Here is a 27923-nt window from a genome sequence, read left to right as displayed (position 1 = left end):
CATACCCCTATATATATTTTTTAGTGTGAATCTGTATTTATTGAGCACAATATAATACGGTTACTGAGCATCGAATGAAAACTATGTTGTAACTCTTTGATGAATGTTTGACATAATGTTGTCCAATAAACAATTATTTGATGGTTTACTAATTATAATTAATGAACCTTTCAACATTTGTTGCTTTTTGTGGGGTTGTTGAGAGAATAATTGATTAAGACAATATGTCAACAACAGAAATATTGAGGGGCCCAATGATAACAATTTACAAAGAACTAAATGACTTCAATTATTTTGCTATAATAATTTAATATTGAATGATCAATATATGATACAACATATAATAAATATACTATATAATGGAAAGAATTACAATCATGTTATAAATAATAAAAATAAATAAAGGCAATTTCTAGCTCATATATATTGAGCTCTTATTTTTTTGGTACAATAAACAAAATCATCATAATTATTATAACTAGAACTATAGAAATATATTTTATTTTTGAGATTATATTGTAGAATAATCAATTATTCTTTAGGATCATTTGGTCTATAGAGTTGAATTGTTCGTTTGTTTGTTGCTTGGACTGGTCTTGAATTTGTCTCAGATTCCTATAAAAAAATAAATCGAGAGTGTTATTGAAATAATTTATAGGTACATAAATATCTACGACTTATATTGAGACGGAGGGATATACTCATAAGAGTTGCTATGAAAACTTATATATTATCATATGTCAACTTAATTTATCGTTGATCAATTTTAATGTCAACGTCTATTATAATTAAGTTAAATCTAATTATGAAGCTAGAATAATTGATAAATTATTAGGATATAAAACATAAATATAAATAACTCACATCATGAACTGCTTCGCGAATTAGCTTCATTTGTTCTTTTGTAACAGTCCTCACCTGATAAAATACAAAACAAATGATATCGAATATTAACTTCAAGATATATTATAAGCATGAAATATTGCGCTTTCACATAAATAATATATGTTGACTGATTTCAGTAGAACTCGTAATTTTAGAAGTTTTGAAATTACCTTTCTTACAATAGTCCATACAACATCTTGAGTGCAAGGAGGAACAGTCAAAGAGCCAATATATCTATAATATTTTCTGCTACCCAATTTCACCTTTTTTGGATCAATTACTCCTATATTTCTCTCCACATTTTTTGTATGTGCTAGAGCTTTCAAATCACTCTCAATCTGAAATTAAATATATATTATAATCAGTGACGTACACAAAAATTTTTGTATGTGTTAGAGCTTATAATAGTATTGAATTTTATTTATACTGTCAATGTATAAAAATTTAATTCGTGTTTAGTGTAATGTACCATAGACAAGAAGGGATCAGCTCTTCCAATTTTGTACATTATTCCAACAACTGCAGTCTTTCCATCTTCACTTTCATGTACCAAATGAACCTCCAAATCAAATCTGCATTATTTAATTCATACAATATTTTGTTACAAGAGGAAAAAAAAAAAAACACAGCTCGATGCACAAAACATTTCGTATTCACATAGGGTTTCGTGAAGATCGAGACACACATCATGAGATGTGATGTAGACAACCTATCTTAATACAAACATTAGTGGCTGATTCCACGACTCAAAAGTCAAATCAATGAACTATAAGTCACACGGAGATAATTTTATCGTTGTACCGAAAAAATATATAATAGTAATAAATAAATTAAGTACCTTCTTCCATTGATGGTATGTTCAGAAGGTGAATGCCAATGAGCTTGATTGAGTTGATATTTTGTTCCATTTATTTTAATATGTCCAGCTCCACCTTCCCATCTTAACTGCAAGTAATAAATAATTTATTATTCATCACAAGAATTTTTTTTTTAAAAAAAATAAAATTGAAAATATAAATCTTTTAAATTTCATGGGAATTTAATTTCCAAAAAATTATACATATATTTACTAATTAATTAATACAAGTTGCTAATGTAACGACCCCATATATAACTTCCCTCTTAATATCAAGAAATTAAACACCTAACTTTATATTATATTGTTGCAAATTCAAAAAAGTAAGGTGGTAGGTTAAATAGTAATTAACAGTAGACAAAAATGATTGTATATTTGATTAATTTCATGTGTAGTAGGTTAAGTTTGTTGATTTTATGTTCTTTAGTTAGTGATATATGAAAAATATTCTACCAAAAAAATATTTAAAAAATAATAATATAAACAAATATTGATTAGAATTTATCTTATAATTAGAAGTCTCCATTTTACGTTCTAGCACGAAATATTGTTTCCTGCTCCATGAGTCACACGTGATATGAATTAATCTTAGATTAGTCGGACAAGTAGAGAGTAAAAAATAGAATATTAAAGATAATAACATATAAGTGTGGTTAAACAATCGAAAAATAAAGATAGTAAAAGGAAAATGATTTCCGTCCATATATAGGAAAAAATTTTTTTTTCCTCTTTTGAGTTATTTAATAGAAAAAATGAGTTTCATCGTACTAAACGGATCAAAAAACTTACCATCATATCATGTCCTCTATTCAAGAGAGTAGCATAGGATGATGTTTTGTAGCTTCTATGAAGTCTTCCCAAATGAGAAACAACTTCAACTCTCTCATTTAAAAGATCAATTGGAGATTGCAATTTTCCAGAGTTACACATTTTCCATTCTGGATGAATTTCACCCCAATGTGTTGGTCCATTTTCACTCTATCATAACTAAACTCACTTTCATCATCTGTAAAAAATAAATAAAAAATCATGAAAAAATATTATAATTAGAAATCATAGTATATAGTTGTAAATCGATAGATAAAACTCTCTTTTTATCATCTTGTGTCAAATGTCACATAAAGTTGTAAATTGAGACACAAATGATTATTAGAGTTCGATCATAATTGAATGGCAAGAGGTCTATCAATCTGGTTGTTCGTCAATAGACGAAGCTCTCTCTTTATCATCTTGTGTCAGATGCAATGTAATGATGTAAATTGAGACACAAGTGATTATTAGAACTCATAATAATTGAATGGAGAGAGCTTTGTCAATCCGATGTTCATCAAAAGATGAAGCTCTCTCTTTATCTTGTGTCAGATGCAACGTAAAGTTGTGACTCATAATAATTGAATGACAAGAGCCCCGCCAATCCAGTTGTTCATCAATAAACGAAATTGTCTCTTTATCATATCATGTCAGATACAACGTAAAATTATAAATTGAGACACAAACTATTATTAGAACTCATAATATTATTTGAATGACTAGAGCTTTGTCATGATTCATCAATAAACGAAATTTTCTCTTTATCATCTTGTGTCAGATACAATTTAAGAGACAAATTAAAGAATACTAACCAACTTCATGACATGTTGCAATGAATGCATTTGTGAGGAAAAGAAAAGAAAGGAACAATATTGTGTTTGTTCTTGTAAGCTTTGTCTCCATATTTATTTTCCCAAGAAGAAAAGAATTTTGTATTTTGTTGTTGTTAAGGATGCAACTTAAGTAATTTAAAGTTTGCTTATATAGAAGAAAATTTTAAAGCAGTCTGAGTGGAAATTGAAATGTGAATGTGAAATTAACCAACAAAATCTTAAAAGCTATCTTTGACTACACATGAAGAAGAAGTTTCTAGGCTCTAACTATTTCAGGTGAACATGTTCCCTTTTGGTTTCTTGTACGATGTCCTATATTCATATTGTGAAATAAGACTTATTTCATTTGTATTGCATAACACATATTTTTGGCATAATATATAAACATATCTTTTAACTTGACTTCAACTGATATCTATGTCTTTTTCGGGTGCAAAACTTATACAAAAATAAATAAACAAACACATTTGTCCTAAATGACGTTCTATATGACAACTTTGTGTCCTATGTGTTCAATTTTACATAAATTTAGTGACTATTTGTGTACACTCAAAATTGAAGGACATAAATGTCAGTTGAAGCCAAGTTAAAGTGCATATTTATGTATTATGTCCATGTTTTTTTATCATGATATTTTTCGTTCTTAAAACTTGAACTCTAGGTTTATCATTAAGGTCGGTCATGAACATAGTCGATTCGTCTTGTCTATTAAGTTAGGGGATCGCTATGGGGTTTAGATTTTATTAGACAATTATATTGTATATATATAATAACGACTTTGTAATTCGTAGGGAGTTTAATATTCATATTGAGATCATGTCTAATTAAATTGATTCATGTTACATAACACACATTATTTTATCATTTTTAATTTTATTTTCAAGACTAATCTATCCTTGGAATTGAAAGAGACCTTATTAATTTTTTATTTCTTTCGTATACTTATTTTTAAACTTTTATTTGTTTAGTAAAAATATTTGTTTGAAGCATATGTTGTTTTCTTTTAATTAAAACATAAAAAGACAACCGACAGCTCTTTTTCAAATATATTTCCTTTTTGACTCTTCATGTTGGAAATAAATTCTATTTCAATTTTTCAATCAAATAGAATTAAATGAATATTCATATTGTCAATATTATTTAAATGTAGTTATTTTTTTTCTAAGTTTTTATTTTCTGAAAATCTAAACTTATCTTGATTTTTAATCTGTATTTTCACCCGAATATTCTTAAATCACAAGTAGTATAAATAAGCGTCGATTAATCATTATTAAATATGTGAAAATAGATCTTTTTAAATTTTTATTAAACTATTTATCGCTAACTCAACCATTTTGCTATTTGCCACGATGTTAAGGTAGAATCCATCAAAGAGCAATTTGGTGGCTGCAGCAGCGGGAAGTACTAGGAATTTCACCTGCCAATAATGACCGTAATAAAATATTGTAACTTACGTATTAAAAAAAAATGATATACGAAGTGATTAAATAATATATTCTGAGTACTCTTAATAAAATAAGATATTAAGAACTATTTATGTAGATATATTTTTTTTAAATTGCACAAATAGCCTTATTAAAGCGTCTATTTTTGCAACAAAAATATAGTAAGATTTTGCGATATTTAAAATGAAGCAGAAATACTTTGATTTCAAAACGCAGTAAAATACATGCCAACGTATGCATGCACTAATGCAAGTATAATATCTCATTTTAATTAAAATTACGAGTTATATTATATATTTGATTGTAATTATATATGTATATATAGGTATTTTCAAAGTAATAATTGAATGTATATCTGATCAACTTTATTTTTATGTCATTATATGTGTTTGTATGTATGGACACTAACAATAAGAGTTTTTAGATACATATACGTATATATATACATGTATAAAATTGTATAATTCGTTATGGTATGTAATTTTTTAAAGTGCCATTATATGGACCGATAACGCTGCGAATTTGATTATTATTTTTCTGTTTTTTTTATTGCAGCCTTCTAGACACCATTGGGAATCCTTAATTAATTAAAGTGATTTTTAATTTATTATTTAATTCTTTGATACTTGAAATTATTCTTTAATTTGACATAATTACAAGTAAAGTATTATATGCTGATCATTCTGATGACCTATCAAGTATTTCTAGAATATTTCATTTTCTTAATATTATAATAAACATACAAAATCTATGAATTGGTTTTGAATCCTTTTGTTTTAATTATTTAACAAATTATCTTATATGTTAGAATTATTTGGAAATTGTTTGTTATATTTGACAAGAACCTGATGTTGAAAAATAAAATAAATAAATAATATTCATGTAAAAGTGTGGATATCTTGTTCTGATCTTTTAGGGGTCAAATATATGGCGACATAATTTTTACTAATCCAGCAAAATAGTCTTTGACTTCTCCCCCTCTCTAGCATACAACTCCGGATTAGTTCAAATTCAAAAAGCACATTCATTCAATATAAAATTATTTTATTTGTACAATAAAAAAAGTTGAAGACTTAAAAATATTTTTCATCGTCTCGAATACTATATAGATTGTGTTGTATTGTATATGTTTTTTTATTATTATTTGCCACCTTCTAGACACTCTAGAGAAGCCTTGGAGAGTTGTTGCGTGTGGCAACCCTTTAATTAAAATAATTATTCTTCTATGATTTATTTGATTAATTGATAATTGAAATTGTCCTTAATTTGACACAATGACATCTATAAGTAGCTATGCTGATTGTTTCAATGACCTATCATGAATTTCTACAATAATAATAATAATAAAAATCTATGGATTAGTGTAAATTAAATAATAACAACAAATTCAATATAATTTTATAAGATAAAAATAATAATATACACAAACTTTATTGCAGCAAAAGTAAACATGTGTGAGAAATACACTATTCATGCCTAATATTTACACCAAATGATGTTATATAAAGTTAATCTTATAAGTCAAGAGTCAAAAGTTAAATAAGATATATATATTGTATAATTAAAAAGCATTAAGTATCCAATTTTGTTAGGCTCGATTGATCAAAATTTTTAAAAAATATATTCGTACTAAAATATGTTTTTTTAAAATGAGAAAAATGACTTATCTACTATAGAAGTAGGAAAAACAAATTTCATACCATTATCCTGTAGCCCCCATCCCCATCCCTACTTAGCTTTCGTAGTATTTGTTTAGATATATACAAATACTTTTAGAATAATATTTTATTATTTACATACCGAACACAAAAAATAAATAAATAAATAAGAAATCGATTTATTTCCCTAAAAAACATGTTTCGCGAAAATATTTTCTTTTGTACTTAAGACATCTCTATAAGTATAAATTTGGAAGAAGGTTAACGCGGTAAATTAAAGGTGGTCAATATTTGCTATAGCATATAAAAAAAGGAAGTTGGCAAAATGGACCTAGTGAAGTTTAATGACAATTGTTGCAAAGAAGGGAGATTAAGTAAAATGTTAATCACAATTAAATATTTGTTTATTAATTCGTGGGTTGTTATTTGTTGAAGGATTTTGTTTGAAATTCTCCCTAATAGTCTTTCTTTGTCAACTTTGACTCTCTCTCTCTCTATATATATAAAATTATTGAATTCACATGAATATGTAATTGAGTCTCTAAATTTACTTTTACTATATGCCATGTATCAAGGAATACTATAATCTAATCAATTCATATTTTTGCTGAGTAGATTTAATTTACTTAGTAAAAAAAATTCTTTATCAAAGATTTTTTCATTTCTGAGTTAATTCTAGTTAAGAATGGAGAGTACTTTCCATCTATTTTACCACATCTTTTGGTGACTCTATATTGAATCAATTATTCCACAATATACGAATTCTTTATTTTATTTTTTACTTGAGTATTATTCATTTCGAGCATTGACTAATTAATTTCATGGAGAAATGCTAGCTAGCTATTTTGGGTGGTAACACACTATTCCCATCAAAGGCGGTTTATTTTTCTGAGTTTGAATTCGAAATATCTAATTACCATGTCATTATAATTTTGACGTTAGAAAAAAGAAAGAAAAAAAGAAGAAGATTAATTAAAATATATTATAAAAAAGGAAATTTTAATTTGTGTGTTTTCAAACTTCTTGGCTTTCTACCCAAGGAAAAAATCTTCAATAATCGTATTACTTATTAAGTAGGTTAAAATTTTCTTGGAGGCTGCTAATTATTAGTCTAATTAAATCATTTTTTTTGAAGTTTTAATTGATATATTCAAATATGGAGAAATTTTCCAAATGTTTGTTATACCTGCACAGATTATCTTATTAAGTAGAATATTATGTCAATTAGCTTGATTTATTCTTTTTTTTTCCACACATGTTTCTTAATTTTTTCCAAATCACTTACCTAATTCATGCTTTACTAGAAACGCTGAATGAGTAATTAAGGTTAATTATTTTGTTTAATCATCCATTCACAAATATTGTACGAGAAATTATGGTTATTACCCATTTATTTCAATTTGTTTGGTTTTGACTAAATACGGATTTAAGAAAGTGTACAATAAATTCATAGTTCATACTATAATTTAAGAGTGTAGTTTTTTTAGATAATGATCAAAAGTGTTACCTTTGTGAAATTTCATATCTGAATTATCAAGTATTATTTGTGTTTTCTATCTGTATTATCACTAACTATTTATCAAAACACAAGAGTTTTCGGAGGATGGTTTACGTATGCAACCTATCCTACCTTGTGAAGATAGAGAAACTGTTTGTTATAGACTCTCAACTCGAGTAAACATATAAAAAATTAAGAATGTATAACCGATACAATAGAAAAAAGTCATGTGGAAAACAAACAAGTACCAACAACAAATAATATGATAAATAAGGCAAAGAAAACAACAAATATCGAGGCAAGAACTACACTAATGCTCAACTACATACTTATTAATATTCTACCCTAATCTTCAACCTCCAAATCTTTTTATCTGTATATATAAAATTGAACTCGCACAACGAGGTAAAAATTTCAAGCACATGCGGCAATTAATGAGAAACGTGTTCCAACATCCAAGTCAAAGGTTGAAATTATACTAATGAAATTTTCACATTGAATTACACACGATGTAAATGCTTAATTGACATGTACTTCTTTGTTTCATATTATTTACCGTATTTCTCTTTTACATGTCCTTTAAGAGATTATAAATAAAAAGTATTTTTTTATGTTATTTTTATTTCTCTTTGATAAATTACACTTGATTTAATAAAAAAGATAAATTAACATTATTGATATTTGAAAAAACATAAGATCAACCAATAATCACTAAGGATTAAATGGAAAAGAAATAATTAATTTTGTTCTGATTTTGCACAATGTTTACATCCCTACTTTATTCAAATAGGGCAAAACGTCGTGGTGACTTGAAAAATAATCAATTAACTCAATTGTAAAAAGAATTTTAAGAATAAACGAATTTTGAAGGAGTCACCTCCTAATTTTAGGAAAAAATAGGAAACCATTTAAGTGATCTACGAAACCGTTAGATTCTAGGTAAGGGGTTCAAATTATTGCTAAGGGAAGGTGTTAGGCATCCTTTGAAATCCACAACTATGGTCCCTGACTGAATTCATTTTTTTTCAAATTGAGAAAGAGATAAAACAATAAACAAGTAAAACAAATATGCGATATTCACAAGTAATAAAATAAAACAATAATATAAAACACGGCCTAAAGTTTGCCTAACATCGATATATACAAAACAATGAATAATAAACAATATAATTCTAACTTCATTCGAATAGCCCCAATGAGAAGCAACTTTGTGTACCTGTAAAGACGCTTAGTAAAAGTGTTAGTACCAAATAAACATGAATAAAAATAAATGAATTAAATAATAACTTAAAAATAAAAATCCGCCTTATTAACATGGGAGATTTTGAAAATCAACGGTAATTTCTTCATCGGCCAATTTTAACAAATAATGTATCTTGCTCAATATTAAAATAACTAATAATCAAAACAGTCATAATAGTGACATTGCAAATAATTCCAAATTGGAAGTTATTTTATAGAGTGAACAAGTCACTTGAAAACTCATCACCCAATCAAAATTGCTTAAATAAATATACAACTCTAAATAAAAACTCAATAGAAATAGAAGACAACTAACTAGATTTGGGACTCGACATTAATAATAAATTAAAGGGATAAGGGTCTGAAAAATACCTCAATTTTGGTCGAATTTGTTGTTGCGATACTAAACTTTCATAAGGACCTATTACCTCCCTAGACTATTTAATACCCTATTTTTTACCCCCTGAACTATTTAATAGTGTATTTTAAATGTATATATATGTCCACGTGGACACATTACTATTTATAATTTTGCATTATTTTTTATGTCCACGTGTGCAAATATATATGTTATATTTACCGACATACAAAATTTGTAACTTAATTGTAAAATTCGTCGCTAATCCTATTTCATGATGAATTAGCAATGGATTTTCATTAACTACGAACAAAATAGTGACATATTAGTTATGAAGTTTATAGTTAATTCCAATTTTTTCAGTTGTATACATAAGTTTATTGAAGAAAAAACAATAAAAAGATTAAAATAAAAAAATCAGATGGACAACAAATGAAAGTTTTCAATTAACAATTTTTTACAGTTGTAGGTATGCACAACCCTATTTTATTTTATCTTTTAGTGTAGATATGAATTTATTGAGCTATAATATAATACGGATACTGAGCATCAAATCAAAATTATATTGTAATTCTTTGATAAATGTTTGACATAATGTTGTCCAATTAACAATTATTTGATGGTTTACTAATTATAATTAATGATCCTTTCAACATTTGTTGCTTTTTGTGGGGTTGTTGAGAGAATAATTGGTTAGGACAAAATAGGTCAACAACAGAAATATTGAATAATTATTTTGCTATAATAATTTACTATTGAATAATCAATATATAATACAACAAATAAATATACTATATAATGGAAAGAATTACAATCATGCTATAATAAATAAATAAAAAATAATAAATAAAGGCCATTTCTAACTCATATATTGAGCTCTTATTTTTTTGGTACCATAAACAAAATCATCATAATTATTATAACTAGAACTATAGAAATATATTTTATTTTTGAGATTATATTGTAGAATAATCAATTATTCTTTAGGATCATTTGGTCTATAGAGTCAAATTGTTCGTTTGTTTATTGCTTGGACTGGTCTTGAATTTGTCTCAGATTTCTATAAAAAAAAAATCGAGAGCGTTATTAAAATGATTTATAGGTACATAAATATCTACGACTTATATTGAGACAGAGGGATATACTTATAAGACTTGCTATGAAAACTTATATATTATCATATGTCAACTTAATTTATCGTTGATCAATTTTAATGTCAGTGTATATTATAATTAAGTTAAATGTAAATATGAAGCTAGAATAATTGATAAATTATTAGGATATTAAACATAATTCTAAATAACTCACATCATGAACCACTTCACGAATTAGCTTCATTTGTTCTTTTGTAACAGTCCTCACCTGATAAAATACAAAACAAAAGATATCGAATATTAACTTCAAGATACATTACAAGCATGAAATATTGCGCTTTCACATGAATAATATAAATTGACTAATTTCACAACTCGAACTCGTAATTTTAGAAGTTTTGAAATTACCTTTCTTACAATAGTCCATACAACATCTTGAGTGCAAGGAGGAACAGTCAAAGAGCCAATATATCTATAATATTTTCTGCTACCCAACTTCACTTTTTTTGGATCAATTACTCCTATATTTCTCTCCACATTTTTTGTACGTGCTAGAGCTTTCAAATCACTCTCAATCTGAAATTAAATATATATTATAATCAGTGACGTACACATAATTTTTTGTGTGTGCTAGAGCTTATAAAAATATTTTATATTGTCAGTATATAAAAATTTAATTCGTGTTTAGTGTAATGTACCATAGACAAGAAGGGATCAGCTCTTCCAATTTTGTACATTATTCCAACAACTGCAGTCTTTCCATCTTCACTTTCATGTACCAAATGAACCTCCAAATCAAATCTGCATTATTTAATTCATACAATATTTTGTTATAAGAGAAAAAAAATACACAGCTCGATGCACAAAGCATTTTGTATTCATGCAGGGTTTCGTGAAGATCAAGACACACATTGTGATGTGATGTAAACAACATATCCTAATACAAATATTAGTGAGTGGTTCCATCACTCAAAAGTCGAATCAATGAACTATAAGTCACACGGAGATAATTTTACCGTTGCACTAAAAAAGTATATAATAGTAATAAATAAATTAAGTACCTTCTTCCATTGATGGTATGTTCAGAAGGTGAATGCCAATGAGCTTGATTGAGTTGATATTTAGTTCCATTTATTTTGATATGTCCAGATCCACCTTCCCATCTTAACTGCACGTAATAAATAATTTAGGGAAAAGGGACAAATATACCCCCGAATTATCATAAATAGTATGTCAATACCCTCCGTTATACTTTAAGGATGCAACTTAAGTAATTTAAAGTTTGCTTATATAGAAGAAAATTTTAAAGCAGTCTTAGTGGAAATTGAAATGTGAATGTGAAATTAACCAACAAAATCTTAAAAGCTATCTTTGACTACACATGAAGAAGAAGTTTCTAGGCTCTAACTATTTTAGGTGAACATGATCCCTTTTGGTTTCTTGTACGATGTCCTATATTCATATTGTGAAATAAGACTTATTTGATTTGTATTGCATAACACATATTTTTGGCATAATATATAAACATATTTTTAACTTGACTTTAACTGATCTATGTCTTTTTCGGGTGCAAAACTTATACAAAAATAAACAGACATATTTGTCCTAAATGACGTTTTATATGATAATTTTGTATCCTATGTGTTCAATTTTACATAAATTTAAGTGACTACTTGTGCACACTCAAAATTGAAGGACATAAATGTCAGTTGAAGCCAAGTTAAAATGCATATTTATGTATTGTGTCCATGTTTTTTATCATGATATTTTTCGTTCTTAAAGCTTGAACTCTAGATCTATCATAATTAGGTCGGTCATGAACATAGTCGATTCGTCTTATCAATTGAGTTAGGGGATCACTAGGGGATTTAGATTTTATTATAAAATTATATTGTATAAATATAATAACGACTTTGTAATTTATAGGGAGTTTGATATTCATATTGAGATCATGTCTAATTAAATTGATTCATGTTACATAACACACATACTTTTATCATTTTTAATTTTATTTTCAACCCTACTCGCATTCGAAATCTATCCTTGGAAGTGAAAGAGACCTTATTAGTTTTTTTATTTCATATACTTATTTTAAACTTTTATTTCTTTAGTAAAAATAGTGATTCGACTTTGTGACAAAATTTCATTCCACTACAACCTTTAGCGATAGTTAAGCAAGTTTGAAGCATATGTTGTTTTCTTTTAATTAAAACATAAAAAGACAACCGACAGCTCTTTTTCAAATATATTTCCTTTTTGACTCTTCATGTTGGAAATATATTATATTTCAATTTTTCAATCAAATAGAATTAAATGAATATTCATATTGTCAATATTATTTAGTTGTAGTTATTTTTTTTCTAAGTTCTTATTTTCTGAAAATCTAAACTTATTTTGATCTTTAATCTGTATTTTTACCCAAATATTCTTAAATCACAAGTAATAATTAATCATTATTAAATATGTGAAAGTCGATCTTTTTTTACTTTTATTAAATTATTTATCGCTCATTCAAATTCGATCCAACTCGACCATATTGTTATTTGCCACGATGTTAAGGTAGAATCCATCAAAGATCAATTTGGTGGCTGCAGCAGCGGGAAGTACTAGGAATATCACCTGCCAATATTGCAGTAATAAAATATTGTAACTTACGTATTAAAAAAAATAATATACGAAGTGATTAAATAATATATTCTGAATACCCTTAACAAAATAAGATATTAAGAACTATTTATGTACTTTTTATTTTTTTTTTACATAAATTGCCTTATTAAAGCGTCTATTTTTGCAACAAAAATAAAGTAAGATTTTGCGATACGGAAAAGGGTCAAAATTGCCCCCGAACTATATGAAATAGATCATTTATATCCTTCATTACATTTTGGGATAAAAAATGCCCCTGCTGTTATCCTAAGAGACCACAGATACTCTTAAGAGTTAACACCCCAAATTTTTGTTGACGTGGCAAGCCACGTGGGACTAATCCTTCCACCTAAGCGTTGCCAACTAGGATTCACAACAAAAGAACTAGACCTTTAGCAGCAACAATAGTCGCCACAAAAGCCCAGAAAATCATCACTAAAAGTTTTTAACATTAAATTCTAATTTTGTGTTTTTTTCTTCATTGTTTTTAAAAAACCAAATATGATATCGATTAAGTAGGAGTTTGAAGACACTACATGTTTTATTTTTATGTCATATGTAAATGTATAAAATGTACAATGATGCATTATATATATATATAGTAGGAGATTTGAATCGAGAAGTAATTTTGATTATTTTTTGTAATAATATTGGATGTTTTTAATATGGATATTGCAAGTTATTTATTTTAGAAAATTAGGTCGCAATCGAAAATTAATTATCATATTTTTTTGTTGAAAAAATAGGTTTTACTAGCGAATGGATGTTGGAGCCTTAGTCGCCACTAAAAATCACTCATAACCTTTAGTGGCAATATTTTGGGATTTTGTGGCTACTTTGTCGCCACTAAAAGTCAAGTTCTTTTGTAGTGAATCTTAGTTGGCAATGCTTAGGTGGAGGGATTAGTCCCATGTGGCTTGCCACGTCACTAAAAAATTGGGGTGTTAACTCTTGAGGGTATTTGTGATCTCCTGAGATAACTGCGGGGGTATTTTTTATCCCAAAATGTAATGGAGGGTATAAGTGGTCTATTTCGTATAGTTCAGAGGTATAAGTGGTCTATTTTGTAATTTAAAATGAAGCAGAGATACTTTGATTTCAAAACACAGTAAAATACATGCCAACGTATGCATGCACTAATGCACGTATAATATCTCATTTTAATTAAAATTACGAGTTATATTATATATTTGATTGTAATTATATATATATATAGGTATTTTCAAAGTAAAAATTGAATGTATATCTGATCAACTTTATTTTTATGTCATTATATGTGTTTGTATGTATATGGACACTAACAACTAGAGTTTTTAGATACACAAATATGTATATATATATGTTATAAAATTGTATAATTCGTTATGGTATGTGTTAAAGAATGACAAAAGTCCCATATCGGTGGTTAATGAGATGGGTGGACTCCTTATAAGGCTTGGGCAATCCTCCTCCCTTGGAGTTAGCTTTTGGGGTGTGAGTTAGGTCTAAGACCTAATTTAATTTGGTATCAAGCAGGGCCCGTCTCACCCGATGTTGGGGCCCCCAAAATCAAAATTACCCACGCACCAGATGCTAAGATGCACTGGGCATGAGGTGGGGTGTTAAAGAATGAGAAAAGTCCCACATCGGTGGTTAATGAGATGAGTGGACTCTTTATAAGGCTTGTGCAATCCTCCTCCTTTTGAGCTAGCTTTTGGGGTGTGAGTTAGGCCTAAGACCTAATTTAATAGTATGTAATTTTTTAAAGTACCATTAATGGACGGACCAATAACGCTGCGAATTTTGATTACTATTTTTCTGTTTTTTTTATTGCAACCTTCTAGACACCATTGGGAATCCTTAATTAATTAAAGTGCTTTTTAATTTATTATTTAATTCTTTGATACTTGAAATTATTATTTAATTTGACATAATTACAAGTAAAGTATTATATGCTGATCATTCTGATGACCTATCAAGTATTTCTAGAATATTTCATTTTCTTAATTATAATAAACATACAAAATCTATGAATTAATTTTGAATCCTTTTGTTTCAATTATTTAACAAGTTATTTTATATATTAGAATTATTTGGAAATTGTTTGTTATATCTGACAAGAACCTTATGTTGAAAAATAAAATAAATAAATAATATTCATGTAGAAGTGTGGATATCTCGTTTTGATCTTTTAGGGGTCAAATATATTGCGACATAATCTTCACTGATCCAACAATATAGTTTTTGACTTCTCCCCCTCTCTAGCATACAACTCCGGATTAGTTCAAATTCAAAAAGCACATTCATTCAATATAAAATTATTTTATTTGTACAGTAAAAAAAGTTGAAGTCTTAAAATATTTTTCATCATCTCGAATTCTATATAGATCGTGTTGTATTGTACATGTTTTTTTTTATTTGCCACCTTCTAGACACTCTAGAGAAGCCTTGGAGAGTTGTTGCGTGTGGCAACCCTTTAATTAAAATAATTATTCTTCTATGATTTATTTAATTAATTGATAATTGAAATTGTTCTTAATTTGACACAAATACATCTATAAGTAGCTATGCTGATTGTTTCAATGACCTATCACGAATTTCTACAATATTTCGTTGTTATTATTATTGTTATTATAATAATAATAATAATGATAATAATAAAAATAAAAATCTATGGATTAGTGTAAATTATATAATAACAACAAATTCAATATAATTTTATAAGAAGAAAAAAATAATATACGCAGATTTTATTCCTATTAAAAGTAAACATGTGTACTATTCATGCCTAATATTTACACCAAATGATGTTATATAAAATTAATCTTATAAGTCAAAAGTCAAAAGTTAAATAAGATATACATATTGTATAATTAATAAGCATTACGTATCCAATTTTGTTAGGCTCGACTGATCAAAATTTAAAAAAATATTTTTGTATTAAAATAAATTTTTTAAAAATGAGAAAAATGACTTATCTACTATAGATGTAGGAAAAACAAATTTCATACCATCATCTTGTTGGCCCCCCATCCCCATCCCTACTTAGTTTTCGTAGTATTTGTTTAGATATATACAAATACTTTTTGAATAATATTTTATTATTTACATACCGAATACAAAAAATAAATAAATAAATAAGAAATCGACTTATTTTCCTAAATAATATGTTTCACGAAAATATTTTCTTTCGTACTGAATACATCTCTATAAGTATAATTAAATTTGGAAGAAGGTTAACGCGGTAAATTAAAGGTGGTCAATTTTTGCTAGAGCATATAAAAAAGGAAGTTGGCAAAATGGACCTAGTGAAGTTTAATGACAATTAGTGCAAGGAAGGGAGATTAAAGAAAATGTTAATCACAAATAAATATTTGTTTATTAATTCGTGGGTTATTTGTTGAAGGATTTTGTTTAAAAAATTCTCCCTAATAATCTTTCTTTGTCAACTTTGATTCTCTCTCTATAATCTATATATATAAAGTTATTGTATTCACATTAATTTGTAATCGAGTCTCTAAATTTACTTTTACTATATGCCATGTATCAAGGAATACTATAATCTAATCAATTCAGATTTTTGTCGAATAGATTTAATTCTCTTAGTAAAGAAGCATTCCTTATCAGGGATTTCTCTGTTTCTGAGTTGATTCTAGTTAAGAATGGAGAGTACTTTCCATCTATTTTACCACATCTTTTGGTGACTCTATATTTGAATCTATTATTCCACAATATACGAATTCTTTATTTTATTTTTATTTGAGTATTATTCATTTCGAGCATTGACTAATTAATTTCATGGAGAAATGCTAGCTAGCTATTTTGGGTGGTAACACACTATTCCTATCAAAGATGGCTTATTTTTCTGAGTTCGAATTTGAAATATTTAATTACCATGTCATTATAATTTTGACGTTAGAAAAAAGAAAGAAAAAAAGAAGAAGATTAATTATAAGTATAAATTATAGAAACCACATATTATAAGTACTAAATAACATTCTATCCCTTCTAGTTTTCTATTTACCAAAAATCCCTTAAAAATGATGTTTGCGGGATACAAAGCATTGTGCACGGGATACATTAGGTTTGATACATTCCACATAGCGGGATACATTAGGTTTGATGCATTCCACATAGTGGGATGCATAGCGTTGTGCACGGGATACATAGTGTTGTGCACGGGATACATAGCGTTTGATACATTCCACATAGCGAGATACATAGCGTTGTGCACGGGATACATAAGTAAAATAAGGGATTTTCGAAATTTTTGAAATAAGTAGGGAAAAATGGATATTAAGGTAAGTAAATGAGTGTAGTTAAGTAATTTGTCCTAATTATAATATATTATAAAAAGGAAATTTTAATTTGTGTGTTTTCAAACTTCTTGGCTTTCTACCCAAGGAAAAAATCTTCAATAATCGTATTACTTATTAAGTAGGTTAAAATTTTCTTGGAGGCTGCTAAGTATTAGTCTAATTAAATCATTTTTTTGAAGTTTTAATTGATATATTCAAATATGGAGAAAATTTTCAAATGTTTGTTATACCTGCACATATTATTTGATTAAATAAGTAGAATACTATGTCAATCTTGATTTGTTCTTTTTTTTTACACACGTTTCTTAATTTTTTCCAAATCACTACCTAATTCATGCTTTACTAGAAACGCTGAATGAGTAATTAAGGTTAATTATTTTGTTTAATCATCCATTCACAAATATTGTACGAGAAATTAAGGTTATTACCCCATTTATTTCAATTTATTTGGTTTTGACTAAATACGGATTTAAGAAAGTGTACAATAAGTTCATAGTTCATACTATAATTTAAGAGTGTAGTTTTTTTAGATAATGATCAAAAGTGTTACCTTTGTGAAATTTCATATCTGAATTATCAAGTATTATTTGTGTTTTATATCTGTATTATCACTAACTATTTATCAATCTACAACAGCAAAAACAATATATATTAAGTGTAATTCCACAAGTTAGGTTTCGGAGGATGGTTTACGTATGCAACCTATCCTACCTTGTGAAGATAGAGAAACTGTTTGTTATAGACTCTCAACTCGAGTAAACATATAAAAAATTAAGAATATATAACAGATACAATAGTAAAGAAGTCATGTGAAAAACAAACAAGTACCAACAACAAATAATATGATAAATAAAGCAAAGAAAACAACAAATATCGAGGCAAGAACTACATTAATGCTCAACTACATACTTATTAATATTCTACCCTAATCTTCGACCTCCAAATCTTTTTATTTGTATATATAAAATTGAACTCGCACAACGAGGTAAAAATTTCAAGCACATGCGGCAATTAATGAGAAACGTGTTCCAGGAACAAGTCAAAGGTTGACATTATACTAATGAAATCTTCACATTGAATTACACACAATGTAAATGCTTAATTGACATGTACTTATCCGTTTACCGTATTTCTCTTTTACATGTCCTTTAAGAGATTATAAATAAAAAATATTTTTTATTTATGTTATTTTTATTTCTCTTTGATAAATTACACTCGATTTAGTAAAAAGGATAAATTAACATTATTGATATTTGAACAAACATAAGATCAACCAATAATCTCTAAGGATTAAATGGAAAAGAAATAATTAATTTTGTTCTGATTTTGCACAATGTTTACATCCCTACTTTATTTAAATAGGGCAAAACGTCGTGATGACTCGAAAAATAATCAATTAACTCAATAGTAAGAAGAATTTTAAGAATAAACGAATTTTGAAGGAGTCTCCTCCTAATTTTAGGAAAAAATAGGAAACCATTTAAGTGATCTACGAAACCGTTAGATTCTAGGTAAGGAGATCAAGTTATTCCGAAGGGAAGGTGTTAGGCATCCTTCGAAATCCACAATTGTGATTCCCGACTGAATTCATTTTTTTCAAATTGAAGAGGAGATAAAACAATATACAAGTAAAACAAATATGTGATATTCACAAGTAATAAAATAAAACATAATATAAAACACGGCCTAAAGTTTGCCTAACATCGATATATACAAAACAATGAATAAACAATATAATTCGAACTTCATTCGAATAGCCCCAATGAGAAGCAACTTCATGTACCTGTAAAGACGCTTAGTACGTAAAAGTGTTAGTACCAAATAAACATGAATAAAAATAAATGAATTAAATAATATCTTAAAAATAAAATTCCGTCTTATTAACATGGGATGCCTTGGAAATCAACGATAATTTCTTCATCGGCCAATTTTAACAAATAATGTATCTTGCTCAATATTAAAATAACTAATAATCAAAACAACCATCGATATATACAAAACAATGAATAAACAATATAATTCGAACTTCATTCGAATAACTCCAATGAGAAGCAACTCTGTGTACCTGTAAAGACGCTTAGTAAAAATGTTAGTACCAAATAAACATGAATAAAAATAAATGAAATAACTAATAATTTAAAAATAAAAATCCGCCCTATTAACATGGGAAGCCTTGAAAATCNGAGTGTTGTGTTGAGCTATGTGCTTTGTAAACTGTGAACTATTATGTTGGGCTGGTACTAAGCAGGTTGTAGTTGTGGAGGTGGTAATTGATAAATATTGAGCTTGTTGTTGAGAAGATATAATTGTTAGAATGTTGTTGTTGAGATATGTGCTTGTAAATTGTGAACTGTTAGATTGGGCTGGTTTTATACAGATTGTAGTTGTGAAGGTTCGGTTTGGGTGTAAGGAGTACTTGTATTCTATCCCCTTAGCTCGTGTTTAGAGGTTTACTTGTTGAGTACCGTGTGGTTTGGTACTCACCCCTTGCTTGTACAAATTTTTGTAGGTTACGAGCCTGGATTTTTGTGGTACTTGTCATTCTATTCTTTTCCAAGGCTTCTGGGAGATTTGTGAGGTAGTTGTTTGTCTTCTCAGCGATCCTTCTTATTCATGTTTATGATCTTGTTCTACTCTAGAAACAATGTCATATGAGACTTGTATTTTTCTTTTGATTCAATTGTAATACTTTAGAGACTTGTACACGTGACAACCAAACTTTGGGGTATATTTGAGTTTATTATAAAAAAAATCAGCATTTTATTGTAATGGTTGAGTTTTAGGCTGACTTGTCTTGGTGGGTTAAGACAAGTGCCATCACGTCTATTTTTGGGTCGTGACAATTAAAGATAACGAATAATCAAAAACAGTCCTAATAGTGACACATTCCAAATAATTCCAAATTAGAAGTTAATTTATAGAGTGAACAAGTCACTTGAAAACTCATCACCCAATCAAAATTGCTTAAATAAATATACAACTCTAAATAAAAACTCAATAGAAATAGAAGACAACTCACTAGATTTGGAACTCGACATTAATAATAAATTAAAAGATGAAGATTGAAAATACATTGACTGATAATAACAATAACAATAAAACTTTAGACAACAATATGCAACAATTATCTATCAACTAGATATATAAAATAATGACAATAAAAGAATGCTAAAATCAATAACAACTCTAACAGGAACAATCACGAGAAATAGAGAAGTCATAGTAACATTTGAATAAATTTTCAAAGTATGAAACCACATAAATCAGTAACTAAAAATGTAACAAAAGAAACATAAAAAAGAATATCCGAAATCACAAGAGTTGGCATCAACAACAAGAAATAATTAAAACAATAGTAACAATTTAAAAATAACTACTGTGAAGTCTTAACATAAATCCATTTAAGAACAAAATAAATAAAAATAAATAAAATAGGACGTAATTAACACTTATGAAAGAAGAAAAGAGCAGACCAACTTTTGTAACTTCTATAATAAACAACAACCAATTAACAATATTAAGGCATTAATAACTAGTAAAGAAATCATCAAATTATACATGAAAATTTTATCCAACACCGGAAAATTATGAACCCTAAAAGAATTTCTTTAAGACTTAAAAAATCTGAAAATTATTCCTAAAATTTTATCCATCACCATCCAACTTAATGACTAAGCTATTACTTAAATAGAAAATCGAAAATCACCTATAATACAATATCATTATCTTAAAACCGTGAGCTGAAACCGCTGTTAAATAAAATATCTGTGTATGAAATCTTATCTATATTTGAATGAATTTCTAGACTGTGCAAAATATCAAAATGAATATTAACAAATGTAACGAATAAAATGAATATTAAAAAGAATGTAATGAACATAACTAATGACATGTAAAACGTGCAATTTAACAGAAATAACGATTTAATCAAAATGAACAAATATTTGAACGTATTCAACCGGTTGTGACAAAAAATAATGCAATTAAAATTAACTTATAAAAAATCCTGAATTTTGACAAATAAGGATGAATATCGATAAGCTTACTTAAAATTATAAAAAATATATTTTGAACTATTGAATAAATAAAACTTAAAAGTTACGAATTTTAAAAATGTTAGGCCAAAATTAAGTGTCAACACACACAGTAATAAATATTTTAAGACAAATACTTTTAATAATCTTAACAATTACTACGAGACAAACAGAGTAATATATGAAGGTTTACCGCTGTGTAATTTGTATAGTAGTAAAAACTAACCTACATAATTACTCATCCAACCGCTAATACTAAAATTGCTAGATGGTAGATATACCATATGTGTATATTTTCTATATAAAAGTATATCTATAATAATATATAGTATATGATATATGTATATCGATTAGAAAAACGTAAATAATGAATATAATCGGCTATTTAAAAACTAGTTGGTTTGGCTCATTTGATATTAATTATTAAGCTATTAATAATTTTGCTTGTTTAATAAAGGACATCAGTCGCTCTTGTTCACGTGGTTGAGGGAGTTTTCTCTGCACCGCTAGATCACGAGTTCAAGACTGATACGATATGTTGGGAACTTGAAAAGAAAAAATAAGATATTATAAAATATCTTTTTTTTATATATTTTTTAAATTTAAATACATTTTGGGACATATATAATATTTAATATGTCATTTAGTTAATTTACTCAATTTTATAAACCTACTACGCTTCATAACAGAAGACTATTGGATACGTAAGATAAAAATATATAATATTTTATGATTTTTAATCAGCTCTGAAGTTATTTTATTGTTATTTATTTAAAATTGTGAGATTACTATCCCATATAGAATTTGGGATAAACTTCATCCCCGCATATCAAGATTATTATTTTTTATTAGGGAAAATTGTACATAATGACAAACTATTAATTCAAATTAAATGGTATAATCATACTTTAATTTAATTGTGCCCTATAGCAAATTGTTTGCCAGCCGCCTCTCTCCCTCAAACTCTTGCTCGCCACTCTCCCTCTCTCGCTCGCTCTCTCTGTTACTCGCCTCTCTCGCTTTGTACAACAGAAATGTATAAATTGTGTTTCTGTTTATATAAAGCGAGAGAAAATTATATATACACATGCAAATACATATATATTCGTCTTATACACTTATAATTATACAATAAAAATATTCCCCTGCCCAGTTCTCTTTTGCCTTTCTCTCTTCTCGTTTTATACAAACACAGATTATACAAATATAATGTATAATTTATGTTTGTATAATGTATAATTTATGTTTGTATAAAGCGAAAGAGAGAGTGATTTTTAATATACAAATATTTTTGTCAATGATTTATACAAAGGACAGGCTAACAACAATTTATACAAATGGCCTGCCAGCAAAATTATACAAATCTAAAGAGGAGCCAACGAATTATGCAATTGCTTCTTTTTTGTATATATGTATAGCAAAATAGACATAGTTTTCAATTGTATATGTATATCAAATTATATATATATATGTTTGCTATGGAGCGCAATTATGCAAACTTTGCTATAGCATACAAATTAATATGATTCTCTTGTTTGTTATATGTGAAAGTTGCTCTTTTTATTATAACAATTCTTTTAATTTAAAAGGAGAGCAGTTGACTAACAAATAAAATTGTTGTCATGTGATCAAGAAGTTACGAGTTCAAGTCGGGCTCTTACAAAATGTAGAAAATACTACATATAATGCTATACACATGAGTTGTCTTACAATTAAATGCATTGCAATTAGAGAGTCAAACTTGGCCTCAACTAGCAAGTAAGCACTTCAGCTTCAGAAGTGCACATCACACCTCAAGTTGGTCTTAACGGACAACTTAGCACTCCAACTCGTCCCAAATGTGTCTCATAGAGTGCTAAGTTTCTTGTTAATCATATTCATGTTACCAAAAAAATCAGTTGTAATCTCACAAGTAGAGTCTAAAGAAGGTGGTGTATGTCCAACTGTTATCTACTTGGCAAATAGACATAAAAAGTAGTATGGGATATTTTCTTCATGATTATGATAGAACCTGCTAAGGTATCTAGCTAGTAGTGTGACACAATTAATTAGTAGTTTTTTTTTTTAAAAAAAAACGAAGTCTAAAGGTTCACTTTTTCTTATAAAAAATGTATAAACGGACACTTATTTTGCCATATAACCAAAACGGATAAATCGCTAGGCTTTGAATGACTTGTCTAAATTAATAACGACTGGTCAAATGACCGTTTAGGCATTGAAAATTTTTATTTAGTAAGTCGTTGGACTATGAGCTACTTACCATTATTTGGTTACCTTTTAACTTTGAATTCGAGTTTTTGTTGATCAGTTTCATAATCATTTCTTACTACTAAATTTTTTTGCCGAATTTACCGACATACAAAATTTGTAGCTTAATTGAAAAATCAGTCGCTGATCCTATTTAATGATGAATTAGCAATGGATTTTCATTAACTACGAACAAAATAGCGACATATTAGTTATGAAGTTTATAGTTAAATTCCAATTTTTTCAGTTGTATAAATAAGTTTATTGAAGAAAAAACAACAAAAAAACAAGATAAAAAATCAGATGGACAACAAATGAAAGTTTTCAATTAACAATTTTGTACAGTTGTAGGTATGCACAACCCTAAATTTTTTGTAGTGTGGATATGGATTTATGGAGCTATAATATAATACGGATATTGAGCATCAAATCAAAATTATATTGTAATTCTTTGATAAATGTTTGACATAATGTTGTCCAATTAACAATTATTTGATGGTTTACTAATTATAATTAATGAACCTTTCAACATTTGTTGCTTTTTGTGGGGTTGTTGAGAGAATAATTGGTTAAGACAAAATAGGTCAACAACAGAAATATTGAATAATTATTTTGCTATAATAATTTACTATTGAATAATCAATATATAATACAACAAATAAATATACTATATAATGGAAAGAATTACAATCATGCTATAATAAATAAATAAAAAATAATAAATAAAGGTCATTTCTAGCTCATATATTGAGCTCTTATTATTTTAGTACCATAAACAAAATCATCATAATTATTATAACTAGAACTATAGAAATATATTTTATTTTTGAGATTATATTGTAGAATAATCAATTATTCTTTAGGATCATTTGGTCTATAGAGTTGAATTGTTCGTTTGTTTGTTGCTTGGACTGGTCTTGAATTTGTCTCAGATTCCTATAAAAAAATAAATTGAGAGTGTTATTGAAATAATTTATAGGTACATAAATATCTACGACTTATATTGAGACGGAGGGATATACTCATAAGACTTGCTATGAAAACTTATATATTATCATATGTTAACTTAATTTATCGTTGATCAATTTTAATGTCAACGTATATTATAATTAAGTTAAACCTAAATATGAAGCTAGAATAATTGATAAATTATTAGGATATAAAACATAATTATAAATAACTCACATCATGAACTGCTTCACGAATTAGCTTCATTTGTTCTTTTGTAACAGTCCTCACCTGATAAAATACAAAACAAATGATATCGAATATTAACTTCAAGATATATTACAAGCATGAAATATTGCGCTTTCACATAAATAATATATGTTGACTGATTTCAGTAGAACTCGTAATTTTAGAAGTTTTGAAATTACCTTTCTTACAATAGTCCATACAACATCTTGAGTGCAAGGAGGAACAGTCAAAGAGCCAATATATCTATAATATTTTCTGCTACCCAATTTCACCTTTTTTGGATCAATTACTCCTATATTTCTCTCCACATTTTTTGTATGTGCTAGAGCTTTCAAATCACTCTCAATCTGAAATTAAAAATATATCATAGTTAATATTATTTTATCAGTGACGTACACAAGATTTTTTTTATGTCCTAAAACTTATTGTAGTGTTGAATTTTTTTATACTGTCAGTATATAAAAATTTAATTCGTGTTTAGTGTAATGTACCATAGACAAGAAGGGATCAGCTCTTCCAATTTTGTACATTATTCCAACAACTGCAGTCTTTCCATCTTCACTTTCATGTACCAAATGAACCTCCAAATCAAATCTGCATTATTTAATTCATACAATATTTTGTTACAAGAGGAATAAAAAATACACAGCTCAATGCACAAAGCATTTTGTATTCACACAGTGTTTCGTGAAGATCGAAAGACACATCATGAGATGTGATGTAGACAATCTATCTATCCTAATACAAACATTAGTGATTGGTTCCATAACTCGAAAGTCGAATTCATGAACTATAAATCACACGAAGATAATTTTATCGTTACATTGAAAAAATATATAATAGTAATAAATAAATTAAGTACCTTCTTCCATTGATGGTATGTTCAGAAGGTGAATGCCAATGAGCTTGATTGAGTTGATATTTAGTTCCATTTATTTTAATATGTCCAGCTCCACCTTCCCATCTTAACTGCAAGTAATAAATAATTTATTATTCATCACAAGATTTTTTTTAAAAATAAAATAAATCTTTTAAATTTCATGGGAATTTAATTTCCAAAAAATTATACATATATTTACTAATTAATTAATACAAGTTGCTAGTGTAACGACCCCATATAAAACTTCCCTCTCAATATCAAGAAATTAAACTACCTAACTTTATATTATATTGTTGCAAATTCAAAAAAGTAAGGTGGTAGGTTAAATAGTAATTAACAGTAGGCAAAAATGGTCGTATATTTGATTGATTTCATGTGTAGTAGGTTAAGTTTGTTGATAATTTTATGTTCTTTATAAGTTGGTGATATATGAAAAATATTCTACCAAAAATATATTTAAAAAATAATAATATTAATAACTATTGATTAGATTTTATCTTCTAATTAGAAGTCTCGATTTTACATTCTAGCACGAAATATTGTTTCATGCTCCATGATATCTTACCATCATATCATGTCCTCTATTCAAGAGAGTAGCATAGGATGATGTTTTGTAGCTTCTATGAAGTCTTCCCAAATGAGAAACAACTTCAACTCTCTCATTCAAAAGATCAATTGGAGATTGCAATTTTCCAGAGTTACACATTTTCCATTCTGGATGAATTTCACCCCAATGTGTTGGTCCATTTTCACTCTCTCTATCATAACTAAACTCACTTTCATCATCTGTAAAAAATAAAATAAAAATCATGAAAAAATATTATAATTAGAAATCATAGTATATAGTTGTAAATCGATAGATAAAACTCTCTTTTTATCATCTTGTGTCAAATGTAACATAAAGTTATAAATTGAAACAAATGATTATTAGAGCTCGATCATAATTGAATGGCAAGAGGTCTATCAATTCGGTTGTTCGTCAATAGACGAAGCTCTCTCTTTATCATCTTGTGTCAGATGCAACGTAATGTTGTAAATTGAGACACAAATGATTATTAGAACTCATAATAATTGAATGGAAAGAGCTCCGTCAATCCGATGTTCATCAAAAAGATAAAACTCTCTCTTTATCATCTTGTATCAGATGCGACGTAAAGTTATAAACTGAGACACAAACTATTATTAAAACTCATAATATTATTTGAATGACAAGAGCTTTGTCATGATTAACGAAACTCTCTCTTTATCATCTGGTTTCAGATACAATCATTTAAGAGACAAATTAAAGAATACTAACCAACTTCATGACATGTTGCAATGAATGCATTTGTGAGGAAAAGAAAAGAAAGGAACAATATTTTGTTGGTTCTTGTAAGCTTTGTCTCCATATTTATTTTCCCAAGAAGAAAAGAATTTTGTGTTTTGTTGTTGTTAAGGATGCAATTATTTTAGTAATATTAAACGTTACTTATATAGAAGAAAAAACTAAAGCAGTCTTAGTGGAAATTGAAATGTGAATGTGAAATTGACCAAAAAGATCTTAAAAACTATCTTTGACTACACATGAGGAAGAAGTTTCTAGGCTCTAGCTATTTCAGGTGAACATGTTTCTTTTGATTTCTTATCCGATGTACGATATTCATATTGTGAAATAAGACTAATTTGATTCGCATTGCATAACGTATGTCTCTTACATAATATATAAATGTATTTTTTAACTTGACCTCAACTGATATCTATGTCTTCTAACTTATGGTGTGCAAAATTTATACAAAATTGCACAAATAGGCATGACATTCGTTCTACATGACATCTTACATGACAATTTTGTGTCCTACGTGTTCAATTTATATAAATTTAAATAATTAGTTGTGCACACCCAAAGTTGAAGGACATATATAGGTGTCAGTTTAAGCTAGATTAAAGAATATATTTATGTATT

General features: G+C 27.4%; 1 protein-coding gene and 1 pseudogene across 3 annotated transcripts; both read right to left on the bottom strand.

Moving 5' to 3' along the window:
• Window positions 1-375: 375 nt before the first annotated feature.
• Window positions 376-11842, bottom strand: LOC125844533 (bifunctional monodehydroascorbate reductase and carbonic anhydrase nectarin-3-like; annotated as a pseudogene).
• On the bottom strand, window positions 435-27414 carry LOC125844381 (alpha carbonic anhydrase 7-like). 3 transcript variants are annotated; one of them, XM_049523688.1, is made up of 9 exons: window positions 27279-27400; window positions 26547-26767; window positions 25964-26070; window positions 25593-25695; window positions 25281-25448; window positions 25090-25143; window positions 24750-24840; window positions 10516-10556; window positions 435-484 (listed from the first exon to the last, which is right to left on the bottom strand). In XM_049523688.1, exons 1-7 carry the CDS (start codon window positions 27367-27369, stop codon window positions 24757-24759), a joined length of 828 nt encoding a protein of 275 aa, XP_049379645.1. In that variant the 5' UTR covers window positions 27370-27400; the 3' UTR covers window positions 435-484; window positions 10516-10556; window positions 24750-24756. The 3 variants fall into 3 exon arrangements, with proteins under 3 accessions (XP_049379645.1, XP_049379644.1, XP_049379643.1); XM_049523687.1 differs by lacking the exon at window positions 10516-10556 and having other exon boundaries at window positions 464-484; window positions 24711-24840; XM_049523686.1 differs by lacking the exons at window positions 435-484; window positions 10516-10556 and adding an exon at window positions 10484-10514 and having other exon boundaries at window positions 24711-24840; window positions 27279-27414.
• Window positions 27415-27923: the final 509 nt, after the last annotated feature.

The sequence above is a fragment of the Solanum stenotomum genome, chromosome 11 (assembly GCF_019186545.1).
Source record: "Solanum stenotomum isolate F172 chromosome 11, ASM1918654v1, whole genome shotgun sequence".
NCBI classification, from domain to species: Eukaryota; Viridiplantae; Streptophyta; class Magnoliopsida; order Solanales; family Solanaceae; genus Solanum; species Solanum stenotomum.
This window is presented reverse-complemented; position numbering and strand designations above follow the sequence as displayed.